The sequence below is a fragment of the Brachionichthys hirsutus genome, chromosome 16, assembly GCF_040956055.1.
Source record: "Brachionichthys hirsutus isolate HB-005 chromosome 16, CSIRO-AGI_Bhir_v1, whole genome shotgun sequence".
Classification (NCBI taxonomy): domain Eukaryota; kingdom Metazoa; phylum Chordata; class Actinopteri; order Lophiiformes; family Brachionichthyidae; genus Brachionichthys; species Brachionichthys hirsutus.
The window spans coordinates 6,046,894-6,073,943 of NC_090912.1; the positions used below are offsets into that span (position 1 = coordinate 6,046,894).

The 27,050-nt window shown below is 41.6% G+C and overlaps 4 protein-coding genes across 4 annotated transcripts; 2 read left to right on the forward strand and 2 right to left on the reverse strand.

Moving 5' to 3' along the window:
• Positions 1-1,170: 1,170 nt before the first annotated feature.
• Positions 1,171-12,187, reverse strand: clcn7 (chloride channel 7). Its single transcript, XM_068749984.1, has 25 exons — positions 12,074-12,187; positions 11,210-11,287; positions 10,252-10,317; positions 9,859-9,924; positions 9,625-9,757; positions 9,340-9,449; positions 9,149-9,229; positions 9,002-9,064; positions 8,755-8,838; positions 8,152-8,245; positions 7,693-7,757; positions 7,457-7,573; positions 7,317-7,371; positions 6,740-6,800; positions 5,394-5,535; positions 5,120-5,213; positions 4,824-4,996; positions 4,520-4,571; positions 4,264-4,391; positions 3,975-4,060; positions 3,716-3,848; positions 3,396-3,455; positions 3,117-3,293; positions 2,779-2,859; positions 1,171-2,701 (listed from the first exon to the last, which is right to left on the reverse strand). Exons 1-25 carry the CDS (start codon positions 12,185-12,187, stop codon positions 2,615-2,617), a joined length of 2,400 nt encoding a protein of 799 aa, XP_068606085.1. The 3' UTR covers positions 1,171-2,614.
• Positions 12,188-12,604: 417 nt separating this feature from the next.
• On the reverse strand, positions 12,605-16,126 carry ptx4 (pentraxin 4, long). Its single transcript, XM_068750340.1, has 4 exons — positions 16,001-16,126; positions 15,329-15,507; positions 13,915-14,816; positions 12,605-13,644 (listed from the first exon to the last, which is right to left on the reverse strand). The coding sequence occupies exons 1-4, from the start codon at positions 16,124-16,126 to the stop codon at positions 12,914-12,916; spliced, it is 1,938 nt and encodes a 645-aa protein (XP_068606441.1). The 3' UTR covers positions 12,605-12,913.
• A 1,175-nt stretch (positions 16,127-17,301) lies between these two features.
• Positions 17,302-21,256, forward strand: slc2a6 (solute carrier family 2 member 6). The gene is made up of 8 exons (XM_068750278.1): positions 17,302-17,373; positions 17,809-18,080; positions 18,498-18,594; positions 18,696-18,795; positions 18,945-19,138; positions 19,244-19,419; positions 20,530-20,792; positions 20,917-21,256. The coding sequence occupies exons 1-8, from the start codon at positions 17,302-17,304 to the stop codon at positions 21,225-21,227; spliced, it is 1,485 nt and encodes a 494-aa protein (XP_068606379.1). The 3' UTR covers positions 21,228-21,256.
• A 1,930-nt stretch (positions 21,257-23,186) lies between these two features.
• LOC137905891 (lipopolysaccharide-induced tumor necrosis factor-alpha factor homolog) lies at positions 23,187-26,681 on the forward strand. The gene is made up of 5 exons (XM_068750175.1): positions 23,187-23,253; positions 24,693-24,742; positions 24,832-24,909; positions 25,071-25,251; positions 25,729-26,681. The coding sequence occupies exons 2-5, from the start codon at positions 24,697-24,699 to the stop codon at positions 25,844-25,846; spliced, it is 423 nt and encodes a 140-aa protein (XP_068606276.1). The 5' UTR covers positions 23,187-23,253; positions 24,693-24,696; the 3' UTR covers positions 25,847-26,681.
• Positions 26,682-27,050: the final 369 nt, after the last annotated feature.

Here is a 27,050-nt window from a genome sequence, read left to right on the forward strand (position 1 = left end):
GGAAACGTCTATGATATAGTATGGGGGGTTTAGAAGAGGAGGAAAAGGTCCTGTGTGTGGGAGGCAGAGCCAGAGAGGCAGGGAGGGGAGCCTTGGGTGTGGATGTGATGGAGATGTGAGTGAACAAGAGAGAGAAAGAGAGAGATTGGAGGGTGAAGGAGAAGCAGCAGACACAAGGAGCAGCTGGCTGAAACACCTCCTCTTGTAAAGCAGAGCAAAAAGAAAGAAGCCGAAACGCTGAAATAGACGCTGTCGGCTGTTCTTGCTTCTTCTGCATGCAGCGGTGGGGATGCTGGACGCTAACAGCTAGCCGGCAGAGTGTTTGTGTGTGTGGCACTCAGACGCTGGCTATCGATTCGCAGACGAGTGCACCCCCCCCCCCTCCTCCTCCTCCTCCTCCTCCTCCTGTCATCAGCATAGAGACTGCAATGAGCTCATCCTTTACCCCTCCTCCCTCTTTCTCATTTTCCCTTCCTCGCCTTTCCCCTCTTTTTCCCCCCATTGCTTCTCACCCAACTCTTTCAAGCCTTTTGCTTTCCTTTTAATTTGTCATCACTTTTTCCATTGCCCACTCACTCCATCCACCTATTCATCACTCGGTCACACCATCTCTGTCTCTCTCTCTGACCACACCCTGTCCGCATGATGATGCACAATTATCACAGAGCAACACACCTATGGAGTAGTATCACATGGAATTATAGGTTTAAGATGTATTTATGTTACAAATTATTCCATTAAACTGTGGATACGTGATCTCTGGTAATTGCTTTCTCTCTGTCCCACACGCAGTGACACTATATGTAATCTATACACTTGGGCTGTATGTATAAGCAGCGTCTAAATGGTTTCTCCGACAGCCTTCTGGGCGGTGAACATTTATCTCTGCCGAGCCGTCCGCCTCATTCGGAGTCCATTCAACCCTAACCGCCTCATTTAGCCAGACAGAATAAAAAAACCCAGATGCTAATAATTCTCTCAGGGAATTACTTGATGGGATGAAGCTACGAGGAGGAGAGTGATGAACTGATAAATGCACAGGCGTTTGTCAGGCAATGGTAGCGATGGTTTTGCTGTACGAGATGTTATCCAGAGCTTTGTTTGTCCCGCAAGATCAAGACCAGCAACCACAAAGATGAAATTAAAACCTTTTTTTATTTTCTTCCTCTGACATTTATTAAATCATGATATAAGGGTGGGCAGGTGTATCTCTCTAATGCATTTATTTCGTATATGTTACTTTAGGTTGAAGCTGCACTCTTGCACTGGTCTTCAGCAATTCTTAAGTTTCTGCTTTCTAAAATAAAAGTGCTTATAATCACCTGCCTGAATCACCAGCGCTTTAACTTTATGTGCAAGTTCAGAATGTGCTTCAGCTCCAATGACCTGCATTGTTAGCACTTTTAAGTATTAATATTGGATTGACATTTCACTGCTATGTTTCGATGGTCAATTTAGAGAACCACTTTCCACACAGATGCTGACAATAATAAATAAAACATTATATAACAATAGATACATTTCATCTTTATTAATTCGCAAAAGGCATATCTAGTGGTTATAAAATCCAACATATTTGTATTTTAGCATCTAGTACTTCACACACACAAAAAACACAAAGACAAACAAGGACACAAAATCAAAAATGTCGCGCACAAAAAAAAAAAAAGATTAATAGTGATGTTTGAAGAAATACTAGATTTGCGTAAATCATAGTATTGGTTGGTATTCTGACAGACGAAATGACTGCTTTGGAAAGAAGGTGTAAATAGTTTAGATTCATTGTTGAGCCTCGGGGGAACATCTGTGGGTATTTCTCAACGAAGAGACATCTTCAGTAGTTAGCCAAAGTGCAAACATTTAGAGGTGTGAAATGTATTATCCGAGTATCAATATTTTACTAATAGTGTTAAAATATATGTACTGGAACTCACGTAATTACGCATCAAGGCAGGCCAAAGAAGTTAGAATCCAAAGATAACCCAGCAGCTGTTAAATCTCTTCATTCTTCACTCCATAATTGAAAGCGTCTTCAGTGATCGCCTAAATTAAACACTACAAATTAAAACATGCTCTCAAACAACAATAAATAATGGAATTTGTTCAGTGCAAAACGAATCTAATTGCAAATAGCAACCTTAAATATTTTGTGTTCTTTTAAACGCACTCCTGAACGTTCATGATGTCGAGGAGGCAGAACAACCCTAAAACATTTCACCAGCGAACTCTTGGAAAACGAATATTCCCCTCTTCCAGGTGAGAACGCATTCGTTTGGAAAAAATGAAATTCTTCTCACTTCATTTTACCCCAAACAGAAGGAACAAAGGTGCAGATGCCCTGTACCATGAAATGCCATACCGTCAAACAAACTGATAATGACAATGGAAATACTGATAAAAATCTGATTTACCTAAATTAATTAGGCTTAGAGATGTGTTATATTGCTTCCAATTTTTTACACAAAGAGTACTTTTACATTTCGGTCCCTCTTTTTCAGGTCTGTAGACGGGATGGAAACGTTTAGGCATCAAAGGGATGTCTTGTTGGCCCTTGGTAGCTGGTGGTCAGTGTCTGACGAGGCATCAGGTGGTCATAGTTCAATGTGTGCGAGGACTATGTCTGTGCCAGCTGAAGTTCCTCCAGTCCATGTTTTCCAATGTGATATCTCGCCAAGTCTTTCCTGGTAACTAGTCCAACCACCTGTAGAGGGGAACATAAACCCATCATCATCATCATCATTGCAGCACTCAGATGTAAGATCAATCAAACACTCTTACCCTGTTCTCATCATCCACCACCACCAGGTGTCTGAGCCCCAGCGCTCTGAACAGCTTAAACACACGAGGAAGAGACGTGTCCTGCACACAAACCATCCTTATTGACCCAACCGTCTCTCACGTGGATAAAAAACATCAGCGTTCACACCAGGATACTCTTTTTGCTGCTGTTGCTCAGTGATTTTTCTATTTTTTTTAAATATAAAAATAGAAAAGAGCCAAGAACACAAACAATGTAAAAACTATAAGCTACAGTAAATTTCAACAAACTAGCTTTTATATTAGTTAAAGACCAGTGTGTGTGTGTGTGTGTGTGTGTGTGCGTGCGCGCGTATCACCTGTGGTACAGTGTAAGGTGTAGGGTTCATGAACTCAGTGAGATCCATCATACACTCCCTCTCATCCTGCGAGACATGGATGCTCTGGATGGGGGGGAAGCGAGGATAAGCGTCTCTGAAGTCCTTCAGCTGCAGCTTCCTCTTGGCCAGCCGGGATTGGGACAACTCCACAAACACCTGCGAGAACGGAGGAGGAAGATAGACAGGTTCTACTCAAATAAACAAATGACTCCTACCGTTAACATCTTATATATATATAATATATATAACTGATGTTACCTTGTGCTTGAGGAGGACAATGAGCTGAGAGCGGAGGATGAGGCCGCAGAGTTTGGCTGGCTGAATCGGAGAAAAGAATGGAACGTGAATAATATATGAACTAAAGATTAAAGTTATATTAAAATGCTTATCTGGTACAGCATGAATCTACAATATTCAGTGACAGGAGTATTCACAAAAGTACCAGTACAGTGATTGCATGCGTTATAACCTTTTGTTTGTATCATCTACTTACTAAGTATGAGCATCTTATTTATTTTATCTACAGAAGTCAGCCTAAAAAGAGAGAAGCCAACTGGAAAACCAAACCCATACACTACCTCGTCACCATCAGTGACCTGCACGACAACAGGAAAGCCATTGTGATTGGTAGATGTACTGCTGAGGATGTCCACAACAATTCCCACCTTCTCTATCCTGTTCAAACAGGTGACTGGAGAACTCATAACTTCTCTGATTAAGACAGAAAAAAAAAAAAAATGAGTGAGGAAAAACCAGATAAAAATCTAATTGTTCTTTACACAAAAGGAAAACTGGAGTGAACTAAAAACACCAACACTAACGAAGAGCAGGCCTTACCTGGCAGTCAGCCAGTGGGAGGTGGCAGGAGCCTCCCAGTGCAGGAAGGGAACACTTTGCAACTTGATATGAATATCGTAGAGACCCTGAAGGAGGAAGAGTCCGTCTTAGTGTCCCAATCCCAAACAACATGCAGGGGGGGTTCAATTCCTGCAATGTACTTTCATTTTGTGTTTTATAATTAGCCTCTCTATTTCTATTTGGACTAAATCTTTGCAAGAAATTTGGATTTCCAAAATCAGCCAGTCAGAAAAATGGAGACGGAGGGACACAGCGTCTTTTCATTTACCTCCACAATGTAGTCTCCTACAATTTTGGCTGTCATGAGGACCAACATGATAGGAAGGCCGTACGTGACATTTCCTGTCGCCTCCACCATGATAACAGTCAAACTGAGAGTCATCCTCACAATGCCACCTGTGAGGAAGAGTGCATGATTTAAGAGGCGTCTGTTAGAACTCAAAAGGCCTGCCCTTAGTATTAATGATATACAGTAATTCACATTTACATTTGATGTTATCAACGACAGGGTTAGCACCACTCACCTAACTGAGCGGCAGCTCCAATCAGGGCATATTTACCAGGGTCAGCCCAGTTCTAATAATAGTCAAACACAAAATGTCAAACATTAGTGAAATTCAAGAAGATCCAACTCAAAAATCAACAACAAATAAAACATTCAAAATTGACCTATGTGCCGTTTGTGCTTTGAGCAGCAAGATTACTTTAGATCGACTCCAAGTGGAAGCTTAGGCTTTAATCAAATTAACATTTAAACACAGAACCAAAAAGAAAAGGCATCGTCTTGTCCTCATCCCACAAAGCACAGCAGAATTCACACACAATAACTGAGTTGGTGGGGGTGACGGAGGCCAGGAGTATTCCAAACAGTCTTCCCCAGGCTGCTCCTATTAGCAGTGATGGGATGAAGATTCCAGCAGACACCGACAGACCGTACGTCCAACATGCCAGGAAGAAATACGTCAGCGTGAACAAACTCAGGGTCAAAGGATTGTAGCTTCCTGTAAGAGGGAGAGAGGAATAATACTTGACATAAGGAGAAAATAAGACATTCATTGTATGTATGTATGTATATATATATATACATATAAAAATGTTGGTGCAAAACCAGCAAATAGCTTTACCTGGCTGACTGTGAAAGAGACTACGGACACTATTCTCAGGAGTGTTGAAGAAGGTTGTTGCCATGGCGTTATATTCTCCATCTGAGCAGAACAACTTCAAGAAGCAGAAAATAAGACAGACAATTTGTGTCCTTGCTGACGCTCTGACATGGCATCTACATGCTGCCATAAATCACTTTGTTTATTTCAAAATCTTAACTTCACTCTTGCTCTAAGGCTAAGCCCAGAGAAGTTCGGAGGAGACTGTTTTCAGCAACACTAACGGCGTGCGAACCTGCAGTGTGTGCTCCTCCGTGTTGACTGGCCCCAGCGGCTGACAGTCATTGGAGAAGTAGATCATGGTGAACGACACTGTCGCAGTCACTGCAGCAACGAGCATGGCCTCCATCACTTGTAAGCAAGGGCGATGGACATACCTGAAAAATGTCAAACAATGAATAGAATGAAGCCAACAGTTGCCAAATGGCACTGTGCCGTCTAACTCTGTACGGACTTTCCCCATGGGAGGATTCTGAACGGAAAACATTAAGTCCCTGCCAAATCTGTCATTTTGTACCTTCAGGCAAGTCGTCAACTATGGTTTTACATTATTATTTTTACTTGCTCTCAAGTCCTTCTGACCCGACCACTAGGGCTGCAGATAAAAAAAAGAGAAGAAACTGCAAAATAGACAACATAAAACCAGAAGAAACACAAACAGAAAATTATAAAGTAAAGTATTTTCATTTCCTCTTTCATCTTCACGTGAACTCGTACCTTGATGGCAGTTGTTTAATGGCGCCAGCTACAAGAGAGTTAAACTATACATGCTGAACATTCTTTGTTCTTGGGGCACGAGACTGTCATATTTGCCGGTGTATGATGTTATACATTATTTATATTATGTAATGGGCACTTTTTTGTATTCGCGTTTCTCTTTTCTCACAGATTTTGAGAAAATCCCAACGTGATGCTCCATTGAGCATCGGATGAGGTTGACATTCACGAGTTAGCCTTAAATTGTCGTAGATTATCGACCTTCCAGACCGGAAATGAAAAAATTTCACATATACGGTAAATGTTCCAACCAACACCCGACAAGGAAAGAGAAGCCAGGTATCTTAACACTCCCAGACTTGTCAATCAGACAGCGATCATACCTGTTTTAGCTATTTTTAGACAATCAGATGATTGATCCAGGAACCCATTTGAAAACTTCCTTGTCTTAATCCCCACCCTCTCTTCAACTAGCGACGGCATGCTTTACCAGCAGGTATTGTTTTTCTTGACGCATACAAAAACAACTTCATGAACCACCGACAACGGTGCAAGAACTTCCTGCAGAATATTCTGGCGGATTTATTTCCTGATGGTCTACATATTATATGTGTATGTAGATCAATTTCCCTTTTTGGTATAAGGTCCATTTCTTGCAAGTGGCAGCGAGGAGGGGATTGTTTGTTTTGTGTGGGTGGGTTTTTGTTTTTTATTACTTTTCACTTTCAGATGTTTTATTTGCACTTTTAAATTGTTGAAATTTGAATAAAAAATACACTAAACACTAAAAACTATTTAGTGAGTCACAAGAACCAAATGAGACTTTCTGTAAGTCGAGGACATTTGATCCTTTCTAAACCTTACCGGATCCTGAAGATGGTCAGCCAGTAATTGAAAACATTGAACAGGGCTCCGAGTAATCCACCTAAAAAGGAAGGTGATGAAAATGAATACTACGTTTATCAAGTGTGCAACAGTCAGGAGCATCTTGCATGACACACATAATATATATGGTGATGACTGAGCTCAGATGGTTTATAGTTAGGCACTATAGCGCCGCTAGATGGCGCTATACGGCAGACTTTTCACAGGTCACCGTCTCATGGACAGAAAGTAATCTTTAGACTGGTAGCCTTCTCTAACTTTAACTACCCAATTTAAAAAAAAAAAACTAAATATACTTGAGTCCAAGTGGATGTAAGAGCAAAAAAGGCATTTCTGAGAGATCAAATTCACAAAAATAGATTGAGTCTATGAAGGAAAGAATACAGAAAATATCCACACATGGGCCAACATATTTTAAATGAGATCAAAGGGGATAAATTCTCCATTACTTGAGAAAGATTACATTTTATTGACATGATGTGGGAATACAAAATTCTGTATGGGCTCGACCTGCTTACATCACAGTCATGTGCACCCTGTGAAGAATAGTTTTTACCTATCGCTCCCATAGCGATGAACAAGGGAATCTCATAGAGGTTATAGGCCACGATCTGAAAACGGACAAAACCATATCACGTCATCTCTTACACTGACCAAAGCCCAAAAATGGAAAAATGTAAGAAACAAGCGTCTCACATCACTCTCAAAGCGGCCAAAGTTGATGAGACCTGGATTGGAAAGGTCTCCCATTTTTTTCTTGTAGATACTGAGGAAGAAGTTCAGGGTGAAGGTCGAGATCATGGAGGCGAAGAACTGCAGACGAAAGAAGAAAAGAAAGGAGGAGACAAGGAAACAAAGCAGGAAAGGTTATACTCGTCAGTCAACTTCTGCAAGATGACATGACATAAGGGTGGGGAGGCGGTGCCGCTTACTATCCTCCACGTCAGCATCTGGTTCCAGAACGAAGCTCCCTCCTCGAGAGAAAACAGAACTCCGCCTGTCGACAGCAGGACCCACAGACAATTTTAAAGAGAAAATATTCACAAACTTTAGAATTTCTTTTTCTAGTGTTTTGTCAGAAGTTTGAAAATCTGCATTTACACTGGGTGATGGTGACACAGAACATTTTACAGTGGATCTTTCTTTAAGACTGATTTTGTGTTTCGGCTGTGAAGTTTTGTCTTCCTTTATTTCTACTTCAAATAAATTTCCAGGTTGAGCGTATAATCCTGCCAAGTTAGTGGAAGTTCCCTCAGGTCCTATTGTTCCTTTATTTTGAGCATGCAGAAATACTTTTACTGCAACATACACGTACTGTTGGCAGCACAATTCAAGCAGTAAAAGAAAACATCACATGCTTATCCCGTGCTCTAGGATCGTTGTCTTTTTACCAACTGGTGCTCCAAAAGCAGCCGAAACCCCGGCAGCGGCTCCAGCGGACACAAAGTCACGTTTTTCTGTGTCTCTCCGGAAGTATTCAAAGATCTACACACAAAAGAACAAACCCAGTCAGTGATTCTGCTTCTAGCCTCTGGCGGGATCTCAGCAGATAGTTTGATTTAAAGAAAATACAAAGATTTTTGTATTTTCTTTAAATCAAACTAACAGCCAATCTGCTCAGGATGGCCTTTATGCAATGCTTTAAAATGTCATTGTTTTACTATATATATATATATATATATATATATATATAAAATCTATTTCACTTATTTCATTCTATTTTTCTACAAGAAGCATAATCATCATATGATGTTTCTAATGTATTTAGCTTTGAAAAAAGGTCACAATTATGACTGAAATTAGCAGGAGAAACTAAAGCCTAGGTGTAGCGACTGTTATCGTTAGAGATGATCAGGCAGGCAAATTCCTCTACCATAAACTATATTGAATTGCATTTGATTTAAGTGAAAAGCCAAAGTTAAATTGAAACTTTAAATCCAAGAAATTGCATATACTTATATTGAGTAGTTTCCGCACAGATTTGAAACACCCACCTTGAAGTCTCTCTTCAAGGAGGTGCTCCTGCCCTGGGAGACTCCTGCAGCTACAACAGCACCAGAGTGAATCATGGGTCCTTCCTGAAGGCATGATGGGGAAAACTCAAACACAGCTAAGACATGCCCGTCACCCGAAAGGCAATCTGAGCGGCGATTGTCCGCTTGATTAAAACAATCCCGAACTACAAAGATATTTAACATCTGGTCTGTAAATGAATGTGTATTAAATTGGGTTAAGGTTTACCTTTCCAACAGCAAGACCTCCAACTACCGAGCAGATAACCCCACACACTTTCACCACCAGCGTCTGCGGAGGACAGTCCCATTGTTAATGAACCCTGGAAAACAGATGCTGCAGCACAACCATCCAGCAGCGTCGCTCTGCCCGTACCTTAAGTCGTACCACCCTGGGGATCTTCACGCCATTCAGGTAACATTTTATCTGAGGAATACCGCTTCCAGAAGCTATGGGCTGCATGTGAAAAAAGAAAAAGCAAAGAGTAGGGAAAGCTGTTTATGATGGGGGAAGATAACGTAGTATCTGATAAGAGGAATACTTTCTCATCTCATCTACAGTCTCACCTCAAAACAAGCGACGATAATGGCCCCCACCATGACAAAGGCGGAGTTGAGAACAACCCAGAGTATGAGAGAGATCGACAGGCCGCCAACCTCTGTAAATGTCTCAATGTCTGTGAGGGGGGGTCAAAGGTCAAGGAAAGACATGCAGGTGCTTAAAACACAAGGGCGAAATTAGCCGAACGAGTCTCCTAACACTGTTCAGCTCAGGCAAACCGACTCATCGCTCGTATGCAAACAGCCAGTTAGTACAAACACGGCGGCAACTTTTAGAAATGATCAGGATACTCTCTTTGATTACTTGGTATTTGATTCCAGCCATTTCCTCCACAACGATGTCTATGAAACAGGCAATCAGGCCAGTCAGGAAGCCAATCAGACCGCAGACCACCCAGCGACTGATCTCCAGACAGCGGAAGCCCTACAAGGACAAAATGAGAGGGAACAAGAAAACATGTAACAAATAGCAGAGGAGGGGTGCAATATATATATATGTATTCCAGCGTCTTTTCCTTTACTTACCATGTGACTCATCCTCCTCTCCTCCTCCAGAAACAGCTGGTTCTCAATGTTATCATAGTCTAGACTCTGGAATAACAAAAGAAAGGAAAACTTCTGTTCCTCAACTGGTCATGTCTAATAGATCCCAAAATTGTTGTACATCTGATTTTGTGTGTACCGGTATACAATTTATTTTTTCCAGGAGTTTTATAGAAATCTAAACATATGTTAGTACCAGTTTCCAGTAATTAAGAGGATTACTGCCCTCTTTATTCCACTACGTTGTCTGGGCTTTGTTAATCATTTGACGCGCATGTAGTTTTTCAACAGCAACAATTACTTGCAAAGTTTCGTAGCGCACTCTGCTGTGGAGCCTAATAATAGGTGCACTGCTTGGTGATTAGGCGAATGTACCTCAAATTTAAGTGACAGCAACTTCTCATTATGAGGGATCTCTTTGGGCCTCCCCCTGAAAGAGTCCTGCAAGGGAAATGAAAGCGGCACATGAAGCTGAAAACAACTTCTGACCTCCAGTCTGCTGAATCATGTGACAGTACAGTTATGAGCTGAGCTGCCGACTTCAGGGGAGTCGCACATTGTGGCTACATTAGCAGGGAACCATTTTGAATTCTCAGCGTGACTACAAAAGAAAAAGAAGGAGAGGATATGTTTAACAGACTTCATCAAACGAAACTGGAGCATCATGATGGAAGATGTGGTAAACGTTTCCTTCCAAATTTGTTCATCGTGACATTTCTTCAGCCAACTAGTTATAATATGATAGCTTTATTAGTTCATGCCAATAATTGTAATTTGGATGAGGGGTTGAATTAGGAAGGTTGGAGGAGGTTGGTACGCCAAGGAGATCTGACAGCAGGAGCTAAACTTGATCAAGCCCGACTCTGGTGGAAAATAATTGACAGAAGGAGCTTTTTAATAAAATCTCAGCTGAACTCTATGTATACCCCCCCCCCCCCACACACACACACACACAGTCGGTTTCTACATGTGCAGTTGAAAGCTCATGTTCAAATGCATAATCAAATATATGTCCTGCAAAAACTCATCATTTGCAGTACATCACAGTGGAAACAGAGAGGAAGTTCCAAATCCTGTTTATTTATGCACCGACGCGTCATCGGTCACCGTCAGATCTCGTATGTCGAGAGCCATTTTGAGCAGGAAGTAACCAAGGTCAAATAAAATGTACTGATGTACATTATTGCTTCTCATAGGTTTTGGTTGCCGGAGTTTTATTGATATAGTGGAAGAACTAAACTCAAGAGCCGTCTAAAAGCAATGTCACTAAATAGAGTGATAAACAGGCAACAACAAAAAAAAACAAAGAATGGGATGACAACTCAGACTTTACCTCCTCTGATGCCATCTCCTCCTCCAAATCCACCGTGCTGAGTCTGCCTATCTGAAATATACTGCATCCTTCAGACAGCTAGACATCACAAACAGTAACAGAAATATATTTGTGTGTATGGCTACGGGTAGCAATTTCCAGAATAATCTTTTTTATTATTTTCATCCAGCGAAGAGTAATGCTTTTCAAGACACAACAACCCTCACATGCACTCCTCTTAGTCTTAATAGTGAGTGTGACGTAGTCCGACCGAAGAGGGAATATTAGCAGCTAATCATGTTTGCTAAATAAAGAAAGTCTGCACGTTTAAAGTACGTTTTTGAAGGGATTTAAAAAATGCACCTGTACAAAGTATGCATGCAACCTGGGTCGAAATATGAATGGTGCATTATTAAACCCACCAATGGATATTCAAATGGCTCTATTTTCCTAGACTGATGACTTAATTCATCCCAAAGACAAAATTATAATATCTCTCAGGTTTATATTTACTTGTACTGGATTAAAATTCGTACAAATTTTATTGAAAAACACTGGCAGATTGCCTGAAATTAATTCATAACAACATTACCTCTTAGTCTCCTATTTTATTATCATCATCACCACCATTAGGGCTTGAAACGGTTTTAGCTATCATGATACAAATAAGTCCAAATAAGAATCCACTGAGATGTCTAGCTTTGAAATACATCTCCATATGTTTATTCATATTTAATGAATAACTGCGATCATAGCAAAAAAAAGGAACTCTAACATGCGTCATCTGATCAAGCTTCAGCACAAGCAGCATGAAAGGGGCAGCATGAAATGAAAGCGTTAGTTTACGCCCATTGATTTCATCTTAGCATAGCATGCTAGCTGTACCTGTCTGGAGCGCCCGGGCTGTTCGGTCCCGTTGAGCAGCGGCGTCCATTCCCCGCCCGTCCCGGACTCGTCGGTTCGGCTGGACCACGAGACTTTCTTCGTTATGTTGGCCATGGTGCCCCCCCGGTAAATCTCGCCCTGTCAGCCGCTAGTTTACTTCAGCTACGGGTGGATACTTAGCGCTGCTCTTTCTGAGCTCCCCATGATCAAAACTCGTGACGTTTGTAAGGGCCGCGTGAAGGGCCAAAAATATCGCTTTTATGAGATGTATGCTGGGACTTGTAGTTTAATGATCAATGGAGGAGGACGGGGAGTTGCGATGTGTGGAATGGCTTCTATTGAACAGCGTTGGGAAAATATTAATGTTCTTTACTTAAGGGAAATAAACACACTTTGTCCTCCAAGCATTTTTTGGGGTCTTGATATTATGCATTTCTTTTGGAACTACAATAACCACCCATCAAGGGATAAAACAAACACATGATGATTAAATTTAATCAGCTGTTGTGTCACAAGTTAACAACACGGGAGTATTTCTGAGATCATTAAACGTTTTTAGAGACAGATGCAGCTCTCCCAGTACAGGAATGTTACTAACATATGAGTCCTTAAAATGAGCTCAGCCTTGAACATCGATTGAGAAAATAAAAATTAACATAGACATTGATACACAGGTAACATCAATCCCCAAATAAAATTTGTAATACTCATAGTGAGATTTTGCTCCAGAGTGATAGCTGGTACCTTTCGCATCTGCTCTTAATTAAATCCATTCAGAAAATATGCAACATGTACAGACAGGAATATGAAATACTGAAATAAAAGAAACAATTTTTGAAATTAAATTCCCACACAGTGCTCTAAACATTCACATGACATCTGCTCCACTTCTCCATGTACTTCCTTTATATCATCCATGTCAAGCACCACCCCTCTGGGCACACCTCTTCCCTCAAGCACTCCCTCCACCTCCAAAGCACTCAGGACCCTGTTCCACACCCTGAACCCTGCCATTCGCCCAGCAAAGCCCTCTGCAGAGTCAAACCCCCCACCAATACTGTCCTGCTCCTGACCAAGCACCAGCGAGCCGCCACCTGGAATTTCCCATCCCTTCCTGAAGCTGGCGCCTGACGAGGTAAGGTGGCCATCACTGTAGTGCCAGAAACGACCCTGGATGGAGGACCAGACAATGCAGAGGTGGTGCCACCGAGCATCCAGAAGCATCAGCACAGGGAGACTTCGGTAGACAGGGTCTCCAATGACAAAGTCCAGAGACGGGGAGGAAGAAGAGACAAAAGAGAAGGCTGAGAATGGAGAAGTGGAGGAAGAGGGACTGGAAGATGAGGAAAAAGCAGATGAGGATGCAAATGAAGCAGAGGAGGGTCCATACAGAACTAACTGGTTGTCATTATCATCCGTGGCATATGAGAGCAACGTGCCGATGTAGGGCGCCTCCACGCGGAGCCACAAACACACAGATAGTTCAGGAAGGTCGGGGAGAGTCCGGGAGAAGGTGACGTAGTCGTCTGCTGAGGCCGAGGGGAAGATCAGCATCGAGTCCACATTACAGACTGCAGGAAGAGGGAAGAGGAGGGTGTATTCAGTGTGGTCTTCATCGTACAAAGAAGACAATCCCATCCTTCTAGAAGTTGATATTCTCATGTAATTTTCTCATAAAAAAACCCCCAAAGTGAATTAAACAGAAAGTCACGTGCAGGCTATTACCATTCAAGTTGGTAAAATATCTCTCCTCTATGGCCAACGTTAAATTGTACGCTGTCCCCGTATAAATAAATAAAACCAATCAACCAACCATCGTATCGATACGAAGGATTACTTACTGGTTGCATCCTTTTTAGGAAACGGTTGTGCTGGAATCTTTTGCCTCACAGGAAGCCGCAAAAGGTTGCGGACCGCTGACGGCTCCTTCTTTGTGTCCCTTTCTTTTTCCTCTCCTCCACCCCACATATTTGCCCATGAGGGCTGAAGATTCTCAGACTGGGCCCGGGGGAGAGGATCTGAAGCCTGAGGGTGGGGATCCTCCAGGTCCAGGCGGGTGCTGCTGGGATTGTACCTTTGATGCTGGGTTTGCTGCTGTTCCTGGGGTGGGATCTGGGCATGGTAAGGCATGGTCTGGGCCTGCAGCTGGATCTGTGACCGGGGACTGTAAGGGTCAGGCTCTATGAGCTGGGGTTTAGGATTTGCATACTGGATTTGCACCTGTGGGTACAAATCTGGTTTTAGTCTTAGCTGTTGAGCATTTACATGTTTAGACTGTTTTGGTGTTGTGCGGGGCTGTGGGAGGTTTCTGTAAAGCGCTGCAGCATCTGACTGATTATTAGTTTGGGTGTGGCTGATAACTTCTGGTCCAGATTGGGTATATCTATCGAGAATTTTGGAGCTGAGTGGCTTTTCTAATCTTGGCGTATCTCTGTTACCCCCCCTTCTGTCAAACATCAGGACCTCCCTAAGCCGGCCCTCCAGCCGTGTGACACGCAGTGCTTGATTTTTCAAAGATTCCTGCAACCCTTTCAGCCCAACGAGCAGCTCGTCACGCTGGGCCTGAAGGGCAGCCAGCCTTTCCTCTTGGTTCTGGAGCTCCAGAGTGAGGTTGAAGAAGTCAAGCGAAGGATCAGGCCTTTGTTTCTGCGCATGGCGGCGGTTCTCCCTCATGTTCCTCTCCATCAAAGCCAAACGGCCCTCCAATTTCTTACTCTTCTTCTCAACTTTCCCCCTCCATTCTCTGGGGAAATAATCATCATAAAAGCATCTTTACATTTTTATTTCTGTAGTATTAATGTTGTTGTTGCTTCTATTACAGTCAGACCTGTTCCTACTGTACTAAATGTTATCTTGTCATTCTCACACTTCATGGACTTGTTTTGTATAATATAGATATATTTAAATAATGTAAAATTGTATGTTTTTTTGTGTGTGTGTGCACGTATCTATGCAATCCCTCTCAAAAAGACAAGTCAAAAAGGCTTCCTTGATGTCTGACTCTAAATTTTCACTCATGCACACTGCATTTCTGTTTTTTATGTGTGACAGTATCTAGTTCCTATTGGTCTAATGGATTGCATTAGCTGGAATTACCCAACACGTCACACTTTAGTCTCACTTCTCCTTCAATTTACTCCCCAAGATATTTTTCCAGTAAATATTATGCTGGGGATTTCCCAAAATATCAGCACATATATAATATATTGTAAATAATTCCATGTACAGGTTCAGTGCTTGTTCCTGAGTGCCAACCTGAGAACCTCGATCTCTTGCGTTGTACTCTGCTTGAAGAGCTCGAGGTCCTGTGACATGTGGCGCCAATGCTCACTCAAGACCTGAACGTGGTTCCCCAGATTCTCTGAGGTGCTTCTGTTCTGATTCAGGGCCAACATCTCCAAATGGGTTTGGGTCAGTGCTTGGAAATGCTGAAACTAAAATGATAAAACAAATCTGTATTACAAGGCTTTCTGCAGCTACATGACCCCAGAGGTCTGGAAAATACTACAAAACTCCAGAAGAGGGAAGAAACAGAACATGACTGTGATTACTCCATTTGAAGAATTGTCATAATTATTACAATACTTTTTCCAACATTTCTGCCAGTTGCAGCAGGTTTACAAATTGACTATCAATACTGTACATCTGCTTTAAAAGTTGGAGACAAGGAAGTTTAGGAAAAGGACATGCTGGAGAGAATATATGTCCCAAATGGCTTGGGAACACCGTGGTGTGCTCCCAGAAGTCCTGCTTTCTCTGCCGCTCTCAGCGAGCATAGTGCTGCTACAGTTATATAACGACTACTCCTATTACTACGAGCGTTATTATGTACCCCTACGTGTCTGTCGTGGTGGTACGTTAAAAAAAATGGCATTAACGTACACATTGATTCACACAAACATACACGCACACTGTCTCAAAACTGACCTGTTCGTTGAGTTTTCGTAGTTTCCGGGACAGAGAATCAACTCGCAGCATTTTAACAGGATGCATTTGTAGCAGAATCATGTGGATCAGTATCAGTGGCCACTGGCCGGACCAGAGGGTGGCCATGGTGCAAATGGAGCTGGGATAGATGCAGCTGGGAGTCCAGGTCCCACACTGGATGTCCGGAGAAATAGCACACAATGAACAAAACACACAAACGCACACCCACAAGATGGAACAAGAACACACTTTCCATTTTCAACACCATCATTGGGGACCTCAGAGGAAATGCAGATGGGTTTAACAGAAAATCACTTTCTCTCTGTTTCTCTTTCACGCTCCTGTCGAACAAAAAGGAATTCGACATTAACTGCTTAAAATAATTGATCAAATTATATCCAGTGATTTTTTTGTAACCTTTTTTTTTTTTACATCGATAACATGTTTCACTGTTTGTTGATATAAAGTTTGAATATGTAAAATGTACCTTTTCCAGATAGCAAGTAGGTACCCACTGAAATTGTGACCTTAATAATTACAAGTGATTTTCTTTCACACATTGTCGTGACAAAGAAAAACCACAGCTCATATCAGCAGCAGACAGTAGGTCTGTCTGGCTTCCTGTTTTTGCCTGTTCTCTGGGTGACTGACCCAATTCAGGAATTATCCCGCTGCTCTCTTCCTTCTGCTTTGTGTGTGTCAAGTTTGACTTACTTGAAAAATCTTTCCAATATGCTGTAAATTCATCCCGTTCTGTCAAATAATGTATTTTGAGCTTTAATTCTACAAATATATTCTGGAAGGTATAAAGAAGTTCAAATAAATCACTACTTTATTTAAAGAGACACACTGATGAGATTAAAAAGTAAACGTCAGTAAAAATGTGAGTTCCTCTTTTGATATAGGAAGGTCAAAAACAAAACACTGCAGTGTGGAGTGTATTTAAGATGCTGAGCAAGCCACCCCACTTAATTTTTACTTTTGTCTTCAGTTTCATTTTTAGTATGCTTGGACCAGACATTTTTTTTCTTCTTCCATCCTTTGCATGTCAGTGTTTCTGGATAGCACGCAGAGGTAGACGGTTCACAAGAGGATCGAAATAATAATAGAAGGTACATTTTATGCTTTTTGACAAGATTAATGTTTAACTGTTTTGTTCTCAGACTCACCTTTTTTTCAATGTTTCTTTGAAGCTTGACAGCCTTTTCCCATTGTGGTGTTTTTTTTCGTTTAGGGCAGCTTTCACAACTTAATATCTTATATTTCGTCCTTTCTTTACAGACCCTGCAACAGACTGCATCATGCATACCGCTGCAGAAAATGATGAAGAAGCTCCACTGCTGAAAAAAACTCCAATATCGCCTGAATTCAAGGTTCAGTTTCCCCTACTTTTATTTATCTTAGAGTTTAACCAACTGCTCTTTTACTCTGATTGATGTATTCATCTGTTATCTAGTTTTTTCTTCTTACCTCTAGCTTGAAGTGTTTAACAGAGCTGTGGAACATGGAATTCAGACAGCATCTGGTTAAATTAGGCTGAGCAATTTTACACAAGTCATAGAAGACTGACTCAACTCAACGTAAAAAATAAAAACTTTAAATTATTTGCACATTGATTATTACAATAATAATAATTAGAAGTTGTATACAAACAATTAAAATATACAGAATATAGACATTAGACTATACAGTGGAGCAAAATAGAACTGAATAATCCACCAAAATTGATGTAAATATCATCTTGGTGAAAGCACTTATTGTTGTGAAGCCTTTGCTTGATTTCACACGTTCACTTTCTTCCATTCCAGATCAACAACTCCAGACTGTATCTGGCTGTCTTCGCCGCCATTCTGGGGAACTTCAGCTTTGGATATTCCCTGGTCTTCACATCCCCAGTGCTGCCAAAGCTCCAGAGCGCGGATGCTGACCCCCGACTCAAGATGGATGAGTCGCAGGCCGGCTGGTTTGGATCAATCTATGCACTGGGATCAGCTGCTGGAGGGCTGGGGGCCATGGTACTCAATGACAAGATTGGACGGAGAATGAGCATCATGATGTCAGCATTGCCGTTGACTATTGGGTGGGTCTCACTGACAACCGAAAAATTTAAGTGAATGCAAGTTACGTACTCTACTTCAGTGCAAGTTTGAGTATTTCAGGTACTTTCATATTTGGAACTATGAAATAATTATGTATTAATATTCTTTTTTTTAAAGGCATGTTGTTTTAATATGGTGCAAAGTAAAGAATCAGAAGTCATGGCTTTTTTTTGTATTTTTGTGCATTGTTATTGATTAAAACGATCAATAAGTTAATAAGTTTGAATCTGTGTTAAGTTATATTATCATGCGACTTGTGCCGCACGTACCTGGAAGGCACTCAAACTTAAAAATACAACGTTACGCGTAAAAATCTTTTAAATACTGCTCACACTTACTTTTATTTACTAGTAGTATTTTTGAATGAATGTGATTATGTCTGTGTATTTGTGTCTTAGATACATGTTGCTAGGCGGGGCTATAAACTTGTCGATGCTCCTTGCCGGCCGTTTCCTAACGGGACTAGCCGGGGGAATGACAGGAGCGTCCATCCCTGTACGTTACTATTACTGTCATTTTTTTGCCTTTCGTTATATTTTATTTTTCATGCTGCATTAATTAATGTCATTGTGAATGTTTTTGTGCTTATGTCACAGGTTTACATCTCAGAGATCTCCCACAAAAAAGTGAGAGGGGCTCTGGGCTCCTGCCCTCAGATCACTGCTGTGCTTGGGACATTGGTCCTCTATGCTTTGGGTAGGAATGTTTGGCTACAAATTCAGCTGAAGCTCTTGGCAGATGCTGCTGAAACTGCTTAAGCATCTTACATTTCTGGACTTCTTTTCAGTTTGGCACATTCCTCACTTTGTCGCCGTCGTAAACTCTTTATCACATGTGATGTTCAGCTCTGAAGTTGCCATGGCGGTGGCTGGCAATAGCCGGAGAGGTGCCCGCCGTGCTGATGGTGGTTCTGCTGGTGTTCATGCCCTCCTCTCCCAGGAGGCTCCTCTCTTTGGGCAAAGAGAGGAAGGCAGAGAATGCCCTTCGCTGGCTGAGGGGAAAACACTACGACACACAAGTGGAAATCCTCGTCATACAGGTAAATGACGGTTAGATAGAAAGAATGTCTCATCTAAGAAAATGGATGGATGTACGGATAGTGTAGCGCGTATGTTTGAGCTCATCTGTGACTCTCTCACTGCAGCACAGCATAAACACACAGGGTAAATTCAAGGTGTCTTACCTGGCCACCCCCGGATTCTACCGGCCAATTATGATCTCAGTGGTGATGCGCTTCCTGCAGCAGATGTCAGGCATCACTCCCACCCTCATCTACCTGGAAACCATCTTCACCAAAAGCAACGTCTCCCTGGATGCACAGTTAAGCATCTGTTTATTTAGAGCTATTCTTTTTGCTTATTTATCAATTTCTTGATTTAGTTTTTATTTCTCATCTCATTTTGATGTTTGCATATTTGATAATGATATAAATAATCTCGAGATCAACCGATATGGCTGCTTACCGATATTTGGAGCCGATATTCATTTGCGGAAAAATCGGTGTCAGAATTCAGAATAATCCGAACTCCAACACTTAACTTTGTTTAAATGCCTTTAAGCATGTGCTTATTAAACATCTTTTCAGATTTGTAATTTGTAAGAAAATAGACATCTTTGTTTCAAAATTCTAACAACAACATGTTTCATACAACTCAGGGTGATGAATTCAGAGATGGACCACAGATTTGAAGTATTGTTTTGAGTTTTCCTGTTGTTGTTCTCATACTGATATCTTATGTTTGTAGAGCGTTATTGGACTCACAGTAACGTTACGAGTAGTAGAGGACGGTGATGTTTACTTTAAGTCTGCTGCCTTAACGTGCCTTCCAAACATATCTGCTGTCTGGAGCTTCTTCCCTCAGAAAACCTTTTCTCATTTCCTTGTGCAAAAGCCCTGCGCATGCACAAGTCTCGCTGCTGATGGGCTGTGGTGCTTTTGTGTGTAACCAATCAGATGGTTTTGTGGGTGGGACAATGCTGGAGACAAAGTAGTGACTGCAGGCAGATGCACGGCTACATCAGTGCCAAAACAACCCCAATTTTCCAAGCCCCCACAGAATATTCTTTACTATGACTATGCATTCGCCGAACACATCAAATGAAAGATTAAAGTATCTTCTTTCATCAGAAAAAGAAAGTGTGTTCTTACCATTTTTCATAAAAAGAGTTATTGGCCATTGAAGAGAGGCAGATTTCAATGTCAGGGTTGCCAGTGAATGTTTGGGTTTCAAAAAAATCTTTAGGCACTCAGTTAATCGGCCATTATATACCGTATATATATACAAATAATTCAATGGCTGATGCCGATATGTGTCAAAATGGCCAATATCGCCGCTGATAATCTGTCGATCCCTAAACGCAACAGTAGTTGGTCAGTGAATTTATGCCAGGATGGTTAAAACACTGACCTGTCTTTGTTTTGTCTTTCAGGTATGATGCTGCCCTTGTAGGTCTGGTCCGCCTCATATCTGTCATCTTATCAACCCTTTTAATGAACAAGGCCAGACGCAAAGCCCTGCTGTACACATCGAGCATGCTGATGTTTCTGTCCTCGCTGGCTCTGACCATGAACTCCCACACCACCGTGTGCGCCTCATGCAATCCTTCTAATGTCAGTGCGAGTCTGGACTACATCTCCAACAGCAATGGGGGAAATGTCATTCCTCTCATCAGCACCATGGTGTTTATATTTGGTGAGTTTTAAAAGCATCTCCCCACTGCTTAAATTTATCATCTGTAGATTATATCTCATTTGCTTACAATGAGAAAATGTTAGATTTTATAATATAATATAATACTGTGCTTGTTGTCTCCTAGGATACTCCATGGGATGGGGCACGATAACATGGTTGCTGATGTCAGAGGTGCTGCCACTGGTTGCTAGGGGCATGGCTTCAGGCGTGTGCGTGACTGTCAGCTGGCTGACAGCTTTCATGGTCACAGAAGCCTTCACATACCTGCTACATAAGTTCGGCCTGTACGTACCCTACCTGTGGTTCATGGTAGTGAGTGTGCTCGGTCTGCTCTTCAATGCTGAATGCATCCCAGAGACACGTGGACGCTCACTAGAGGAAATTGAAAATTATTTCAGGACAGGACGAACATTCACCATCCCCACTGTACAGTGACCTAAAGGTCAAATTCCTCACAGAATCATTATGAGATTTCTTTCATTTAATCGGTAGTCATCATTAAGAGTCTGCATAGATAGCGCACTTCGGATGTTAGGTGAGGAAATGCTCTCTTTTCTGACTCAAGCAAAAATATTGTTCCTGCTGCCATTTAAAGAACAAGATCCATCCACGCTCAGCGGGCAGTTGTGGCATTTAGATGGGTTTTCGTGCAGATGGTCTCTTTGCGGCTCACTGGCATAATGGCGCAGTGAGTAGGGCGGACTCACAGCAAGAAGGTTCTGGATTTGATTCCTATCTGTGCGTGGGCTCCTTCCCACCGCCAAAAACATGCAAGAAAGCTGAATTGATTGCAGCCAAATAGTCCGTGAGTGTTGAAAAACTGGCCTCGTGTTTTTGCACTACTGTATAATGAAATGTATAGAAGTCAGATTTTAACGTCCTAATTGCATCCTTTATGTCAGTGGCTGAAAATAACAGAATATTTTAAACGTGACGGATAACCTGGTTTTAGTGTTAGTCTTAGTGCACATAAACAAGTTTTTCTACTCATCTGTTTTTAATACGTTTATGACTTTTTATTTAATTGCATTTATATTTCTTTGTTGTTGATGTTTGTGTGTGAATCAAAAAGTTATATTTGAGTCGTATCCATAGAAATGTCTTCCAGTGTGATTTACGAGTTCATAAACAGTGTGTCATGGAACACTTGCCACGTAATTGCTACAAAATGTCCCAGTGTGTCCAAATCACACACGCCTAGACTTAAAAGCTCTGTACGGATCAGTCTAGTCGTGGAATGTTGTCGATCGGGCCCATCGAAACGCACACAAGTTGCCACCCCACCTATAATCAGGCAACACCCACACGTTCACACAGTTGACTATAAAACTTCCGTCACCACAGCTCTTTTGCGGTGGGGAATGGAGGATTGATGAGTGTGTTGAGTATTTAAAATCTAGTTTGATTTATTTAAGATTGAGAAACTTTAGAACAGGATGTTTTAAAAAAGCTTAAATCAGCTTACCTTCAGTGATCCAGAGCTGGTTTTATATGGAAAAGAAAGCTATTTTAAACAAGCATCAATTTACGTGCGAGGTGTCCTTTAAGGACAAAATATTCCACCCCCTGATGATCCGTCAGCCTGTGACCAACAACAGAGAAATGTGGCAGAACCGGCCCGTTCACAGCTGACTGGCAGGAAAGATGAGCCTCTCCAGACACCTATTGAGCTGCAAATCAATGACGCTAATGTGACTGAAACTGGTTTTCATGTTCCAACAAAAACAACACGAACCAGATTCAGAAAGAAGGGAAAGCACAGCCCCCCCCCCCCCCCCCCAAAAAAGACTCCTACCTGTGAACCTGTCATTGTACTGGAAAGTTGATAATCTCATCCCTGGAAACCATTCACCGCCTCCTGTTATCTAACACCTTAATTAAAGTTTAAAAAGTCTGGCATTTGTTTTTCATTTTGGTGCATCATTTTATCCTTGAAAAATTCAAATCATAACTTACTCACTTTTCACTGGTGATTATAATGAGACCATGTAATAGCATTCAACTTCATATTATTCAAAACTATTCTCTATAAATATCTTCAAGGAAGATTCAAATGTCAAATATTTTCTTTAAATTTTAACAGACATGGATCTTTATTAATAAACTCAATGAGAAACCACAAAAGATTGATACGGTAACTTTTGCTGATATACTTCTGTTCCACAACAAAAATAAATACATTCTGATTGCCTCCGGCATTTTAAGTCAAAAGGTCTGCTGGAAGAAATAAAGGAAGAGGAGGCAAACTGGTTAGTCAAAGAAATAGAATAACAATCCAGCCATTGAACGTTACAGTCCTCACTGTATTGTCACATCTTTGTCAGTGTGGGCGGACCTGTGGGCGGGTCTAGGCGAAGGCCCAGTGATGCACAGGTGAAGCAGGTGGTCATATGACATCTGGACTGTACTTTCATCAGGAGCTTGCACACATCTCTGCCTGCTGACTGCACACAGGGTGAAGGTAAGACCTGGGAAAACAAAGGAATAAGTGAATTTATGAAATGGATTAGAGAAGTAGGATCTGATAATTGGACGTGATCTAAAACTAAAGACGACTGAGACAAAATAGAGGAGCACATTTTTACATCTTTATGAATGAACAGGTTTGTCTGGATACTGCAAGGGATGAAGCTGAAAGCTATATGGGGAAACGATTTAAGTTTACGTTTAAAGCCGTCTGGGGAACAACCACTTGTTAAATGTGAACTGTTTTAATTCACGTAACATGATGCCTCAGATCACAGTTTAGTCGATGGATTTGAGACTTTCGCTGTACAGCCGTTTAGTCTGCGGCGACACACCTTCTGTGTCACAGAGAGAAATATGCAGCTCCGTGGCATTCCTGCACGGTCATATGGGTGTGTGTGGTGGTGGTATTTATTTTTGTTTGTATGTGCACACAATGAGAATAGGGAAACAATATATTTAAATTTGTTCTGAACCTTAACGAGGTCATTCTTAATAGCTCTTTTTCAATTGACTCATAAACAAGACAGAAAGCAGCGAGTCCAGCAGAGCTGCGCTCAAATACTGTGCGCCTGTTTGTCAGAGACTGCGTTAGAATATCAAACTACTGAATCTATGTTCTTTATTGTATTAGACTTTTTTTTTTTTTATCCAGACAATGCTTAAGTCATCGTGAGGTAAATGTAGGCTTCGTTCAAATGTCAGAAATGGAAGTAAATTTCCCAGTACACAAACATCAACATCATAAAAACACGCTTTCAAGCTCTGACTAGAATATTAGTGATACATTTATTCAATGTTCAAACTGGTCCCGCATGATAAGATTGCTAATTATAAGTACTGAGATAAAGCAGCAGTTCAAGAGAACATCTAAGAACTTAACTGAATATGTCTTCATTTAACTGGTTTGATACAGTAACCTGTACATATAAACCAGGACATGGTCAGCTCTGGCTTGGTGGTATAATTCTGGCGGCGTAAGTGAAGACGGTAAAGTAAGGGCGACTCAGCATGCACAGAATTTTAAAGGCATCATCTAAAAATACAGATGAAACCCTTCAGGGACTGCATGTTCACAGTAGACTCGACTCTTGCTAGACTCCTTGTGCAAGCAGACAAAGCAACATAGCTGATGCGAGCACAGCCCATCAGGGCCACTGACAAGAAGCATCCATATAATACAGACTTCATCTGTTATTTGTCATCTGTTCTGTAGTGACAGGAAGTGTTGGCAGGCATGTTCCTGTGTTCAGCTCCCCCAGGCGGGCTGGACCTCCATCTAGTGTTAGAAAGCATAGATCTCTCAGAAGGGGTGGCGCAGTGGTTACAGCATTAACACAGATGTTGGGTGTGTTTCAGGAGGCGTTACTAGTTTTGTCATTGCTCCCAATGAGGAGGAGCACAAGTTGTAAAAAATCTGTACTTTCTTTGCAGTACTATGGCAGATGATGACAGAAAAGTGGGCCTTCCCGGTGCTGCACCAGGTAAACATCACGCCCACACAAATCATTTTTGACAAGAGATCCCGTCTCACCTCCTTTGTTTTGTCTTTTTCTTTCTCCCTCCTCTACAGAGAAAAGCTCCAATGTGTCTGTTTACAACCTCCACAGCCCTTTCACCCCTCCAGATTCCTCTCCTAGTACCAATGCAGGTAAATTCACACCTGCTCATGAACATGAACTGCTTGGAAACATACATCAACCCCAGTTGTTGTCTCTTTCCGTTCTTCTCCTCTCAACACCTTCATCATTATATTTATCCAATCTCTCCTCTTCATCTTTCTACTTCGATCGGTGCACACCGACGGAGTAGGCAGTCTCAGCTCCGGTCTTGATGGAAATGGCAAAAAGAAATTTGTGAGCTACGACACATCGCTGGGAACCACTGCCGGCATGACGACGTGCACTTCCTGCCAACAGCAGGTCATGACCAATGTCTCCTACAAACCAGGGACATATGCATGGCTGATGTGCCTACTCTTCATCTGCTGCGGGTGAGAATGGGCATCATGGCTCTTGTCATAGTTTGACTTTTGCCCTCCCTAATCTGGTTAGCATCTATATGACCTTCATGGAAGAAGATTATTAATGTTGTGCACATCTTTCATGAGGGGTGTACATGACAGATGTAGTCACACGTGAACCCGTTTGAACAGTACCTATAACAGTGCAGTACAGCAGTAGAATTTAAGGTTTCCAAAACACAAAAATATATGAGGCAAGTCTGTGTAAATTCTCAGTCATGCAGGTCGAGGTAAATCACGAAGAGCAAAAAGGAAGAAACAGCCGGACTGGTTTGAGTTTAGTCTTGACCAGTCATTCAGAACTGAAGAAGCCTCTTGGCTGAGAGGAGCAACATCTTCAACTAAACTCAAACATGTTTGTCTGTTTGTTCCTGCTCTTTGTGATAAAGGAAAATCTGATTTATATTTATTTTTGTTATTGATTGTCTCTGTGTGTGTGTGTTTCAGGTTAATCCTGTGCTGTTGCCTGATTCCTTTCTTCATGAAAAGGTTCAAGGATGTGTACCACACATGCCCCCGCTGCAACAGAGTCCTGCACGTTGAGAAAAGGAAATGCTGCCAATGATGAACGAGATGACAGAAATGCACCCATAGGAACATGAAGCAAAGTCCGCTTACTCTCACTTCTGTTTGGGGCGTAGCTTATTCCTAGGGTCGATTCACTGCGTTAGCAAAATCATCATATTATTGGCAAGGAGCATGACATTATCATGTGCTCACTTTAAAAACACTGGCAAGTTAAATCAAGCACATCCCCATTCACTTTTGGGAACTGTTTTACTTTGTTACTTGCTTTAGCATAAAAAAAAACCCTCAAATGTTTTTTAAGATGAACCAAGGCAACGATTGTCTCTAAAGATAAAAGCTATGCAAGATTCTGCCTTCACACGTGGGCTCTATGCTAATTCTAATTCCTACTCATACAAGTTATCCACATTATTTTCCAACAAGCCTCAGTTTACATGTAAGGTATGTTTAAAGGCGAGGGATTCAACCCGCAGCAGAGCACTGTGCTTCTCTGGACGGCGACAGTAGAAAATGTGGTTGAAGCAGCAGCACACTCACAGCTGAGTGAAAGGACCGTCCCCGTTATCTGTTGAGACGTTTACAATTTAATGATGTTAACATGAAGGAAACAGGATTGGATGTTCCAATTCACATTAAAGGTGTCAGACTCAGATAGGAAAATGTAAAAAGCATTAAAGTGCCTCATATTGAATCCATCATTGTAGCTGGATAGTCTCCTCCTGCTGATATCTACCAATGCAAATAGCATGAAGAGATTGCTTGTATTTTTATATTCTATAAGTCCTGTAAGAAGCTATCTGTCATTTACTCAGAGAATGTTTATTTGTAACTCCTTAATAAACGTTTAAAAAGAGCAAAGCTGGCGCATCACGCCGACCTTGAAAGGTTCGTCTTAACCTACTTTGTCCTGGTGATCATGATGACAGACGCTTCATCTGTTTACTATATCTGGTTTTCAACATTCATCAGTCACTGGAAATGTGGCAATGTGTCAACTTATATCTTATACTTAGAAATGTCTGCAGTCAAGTTCAGATTCTTTACAGATTTTTACATTTAATATTCTTCTACACTTTGTTCAGTCCGGTTGAACACACCAGTGAGTGAGGCTGTGTAACAACCATTTTTTTGTTTTTTACAGTGGATGGGTTGGAAAAAACATCATCAGGAGGGGAACCCAAACTTCAAACAGTGATTTGACCCCTGGTGACCCTAATCACTGACCTTGTCTTTCAGGGCTC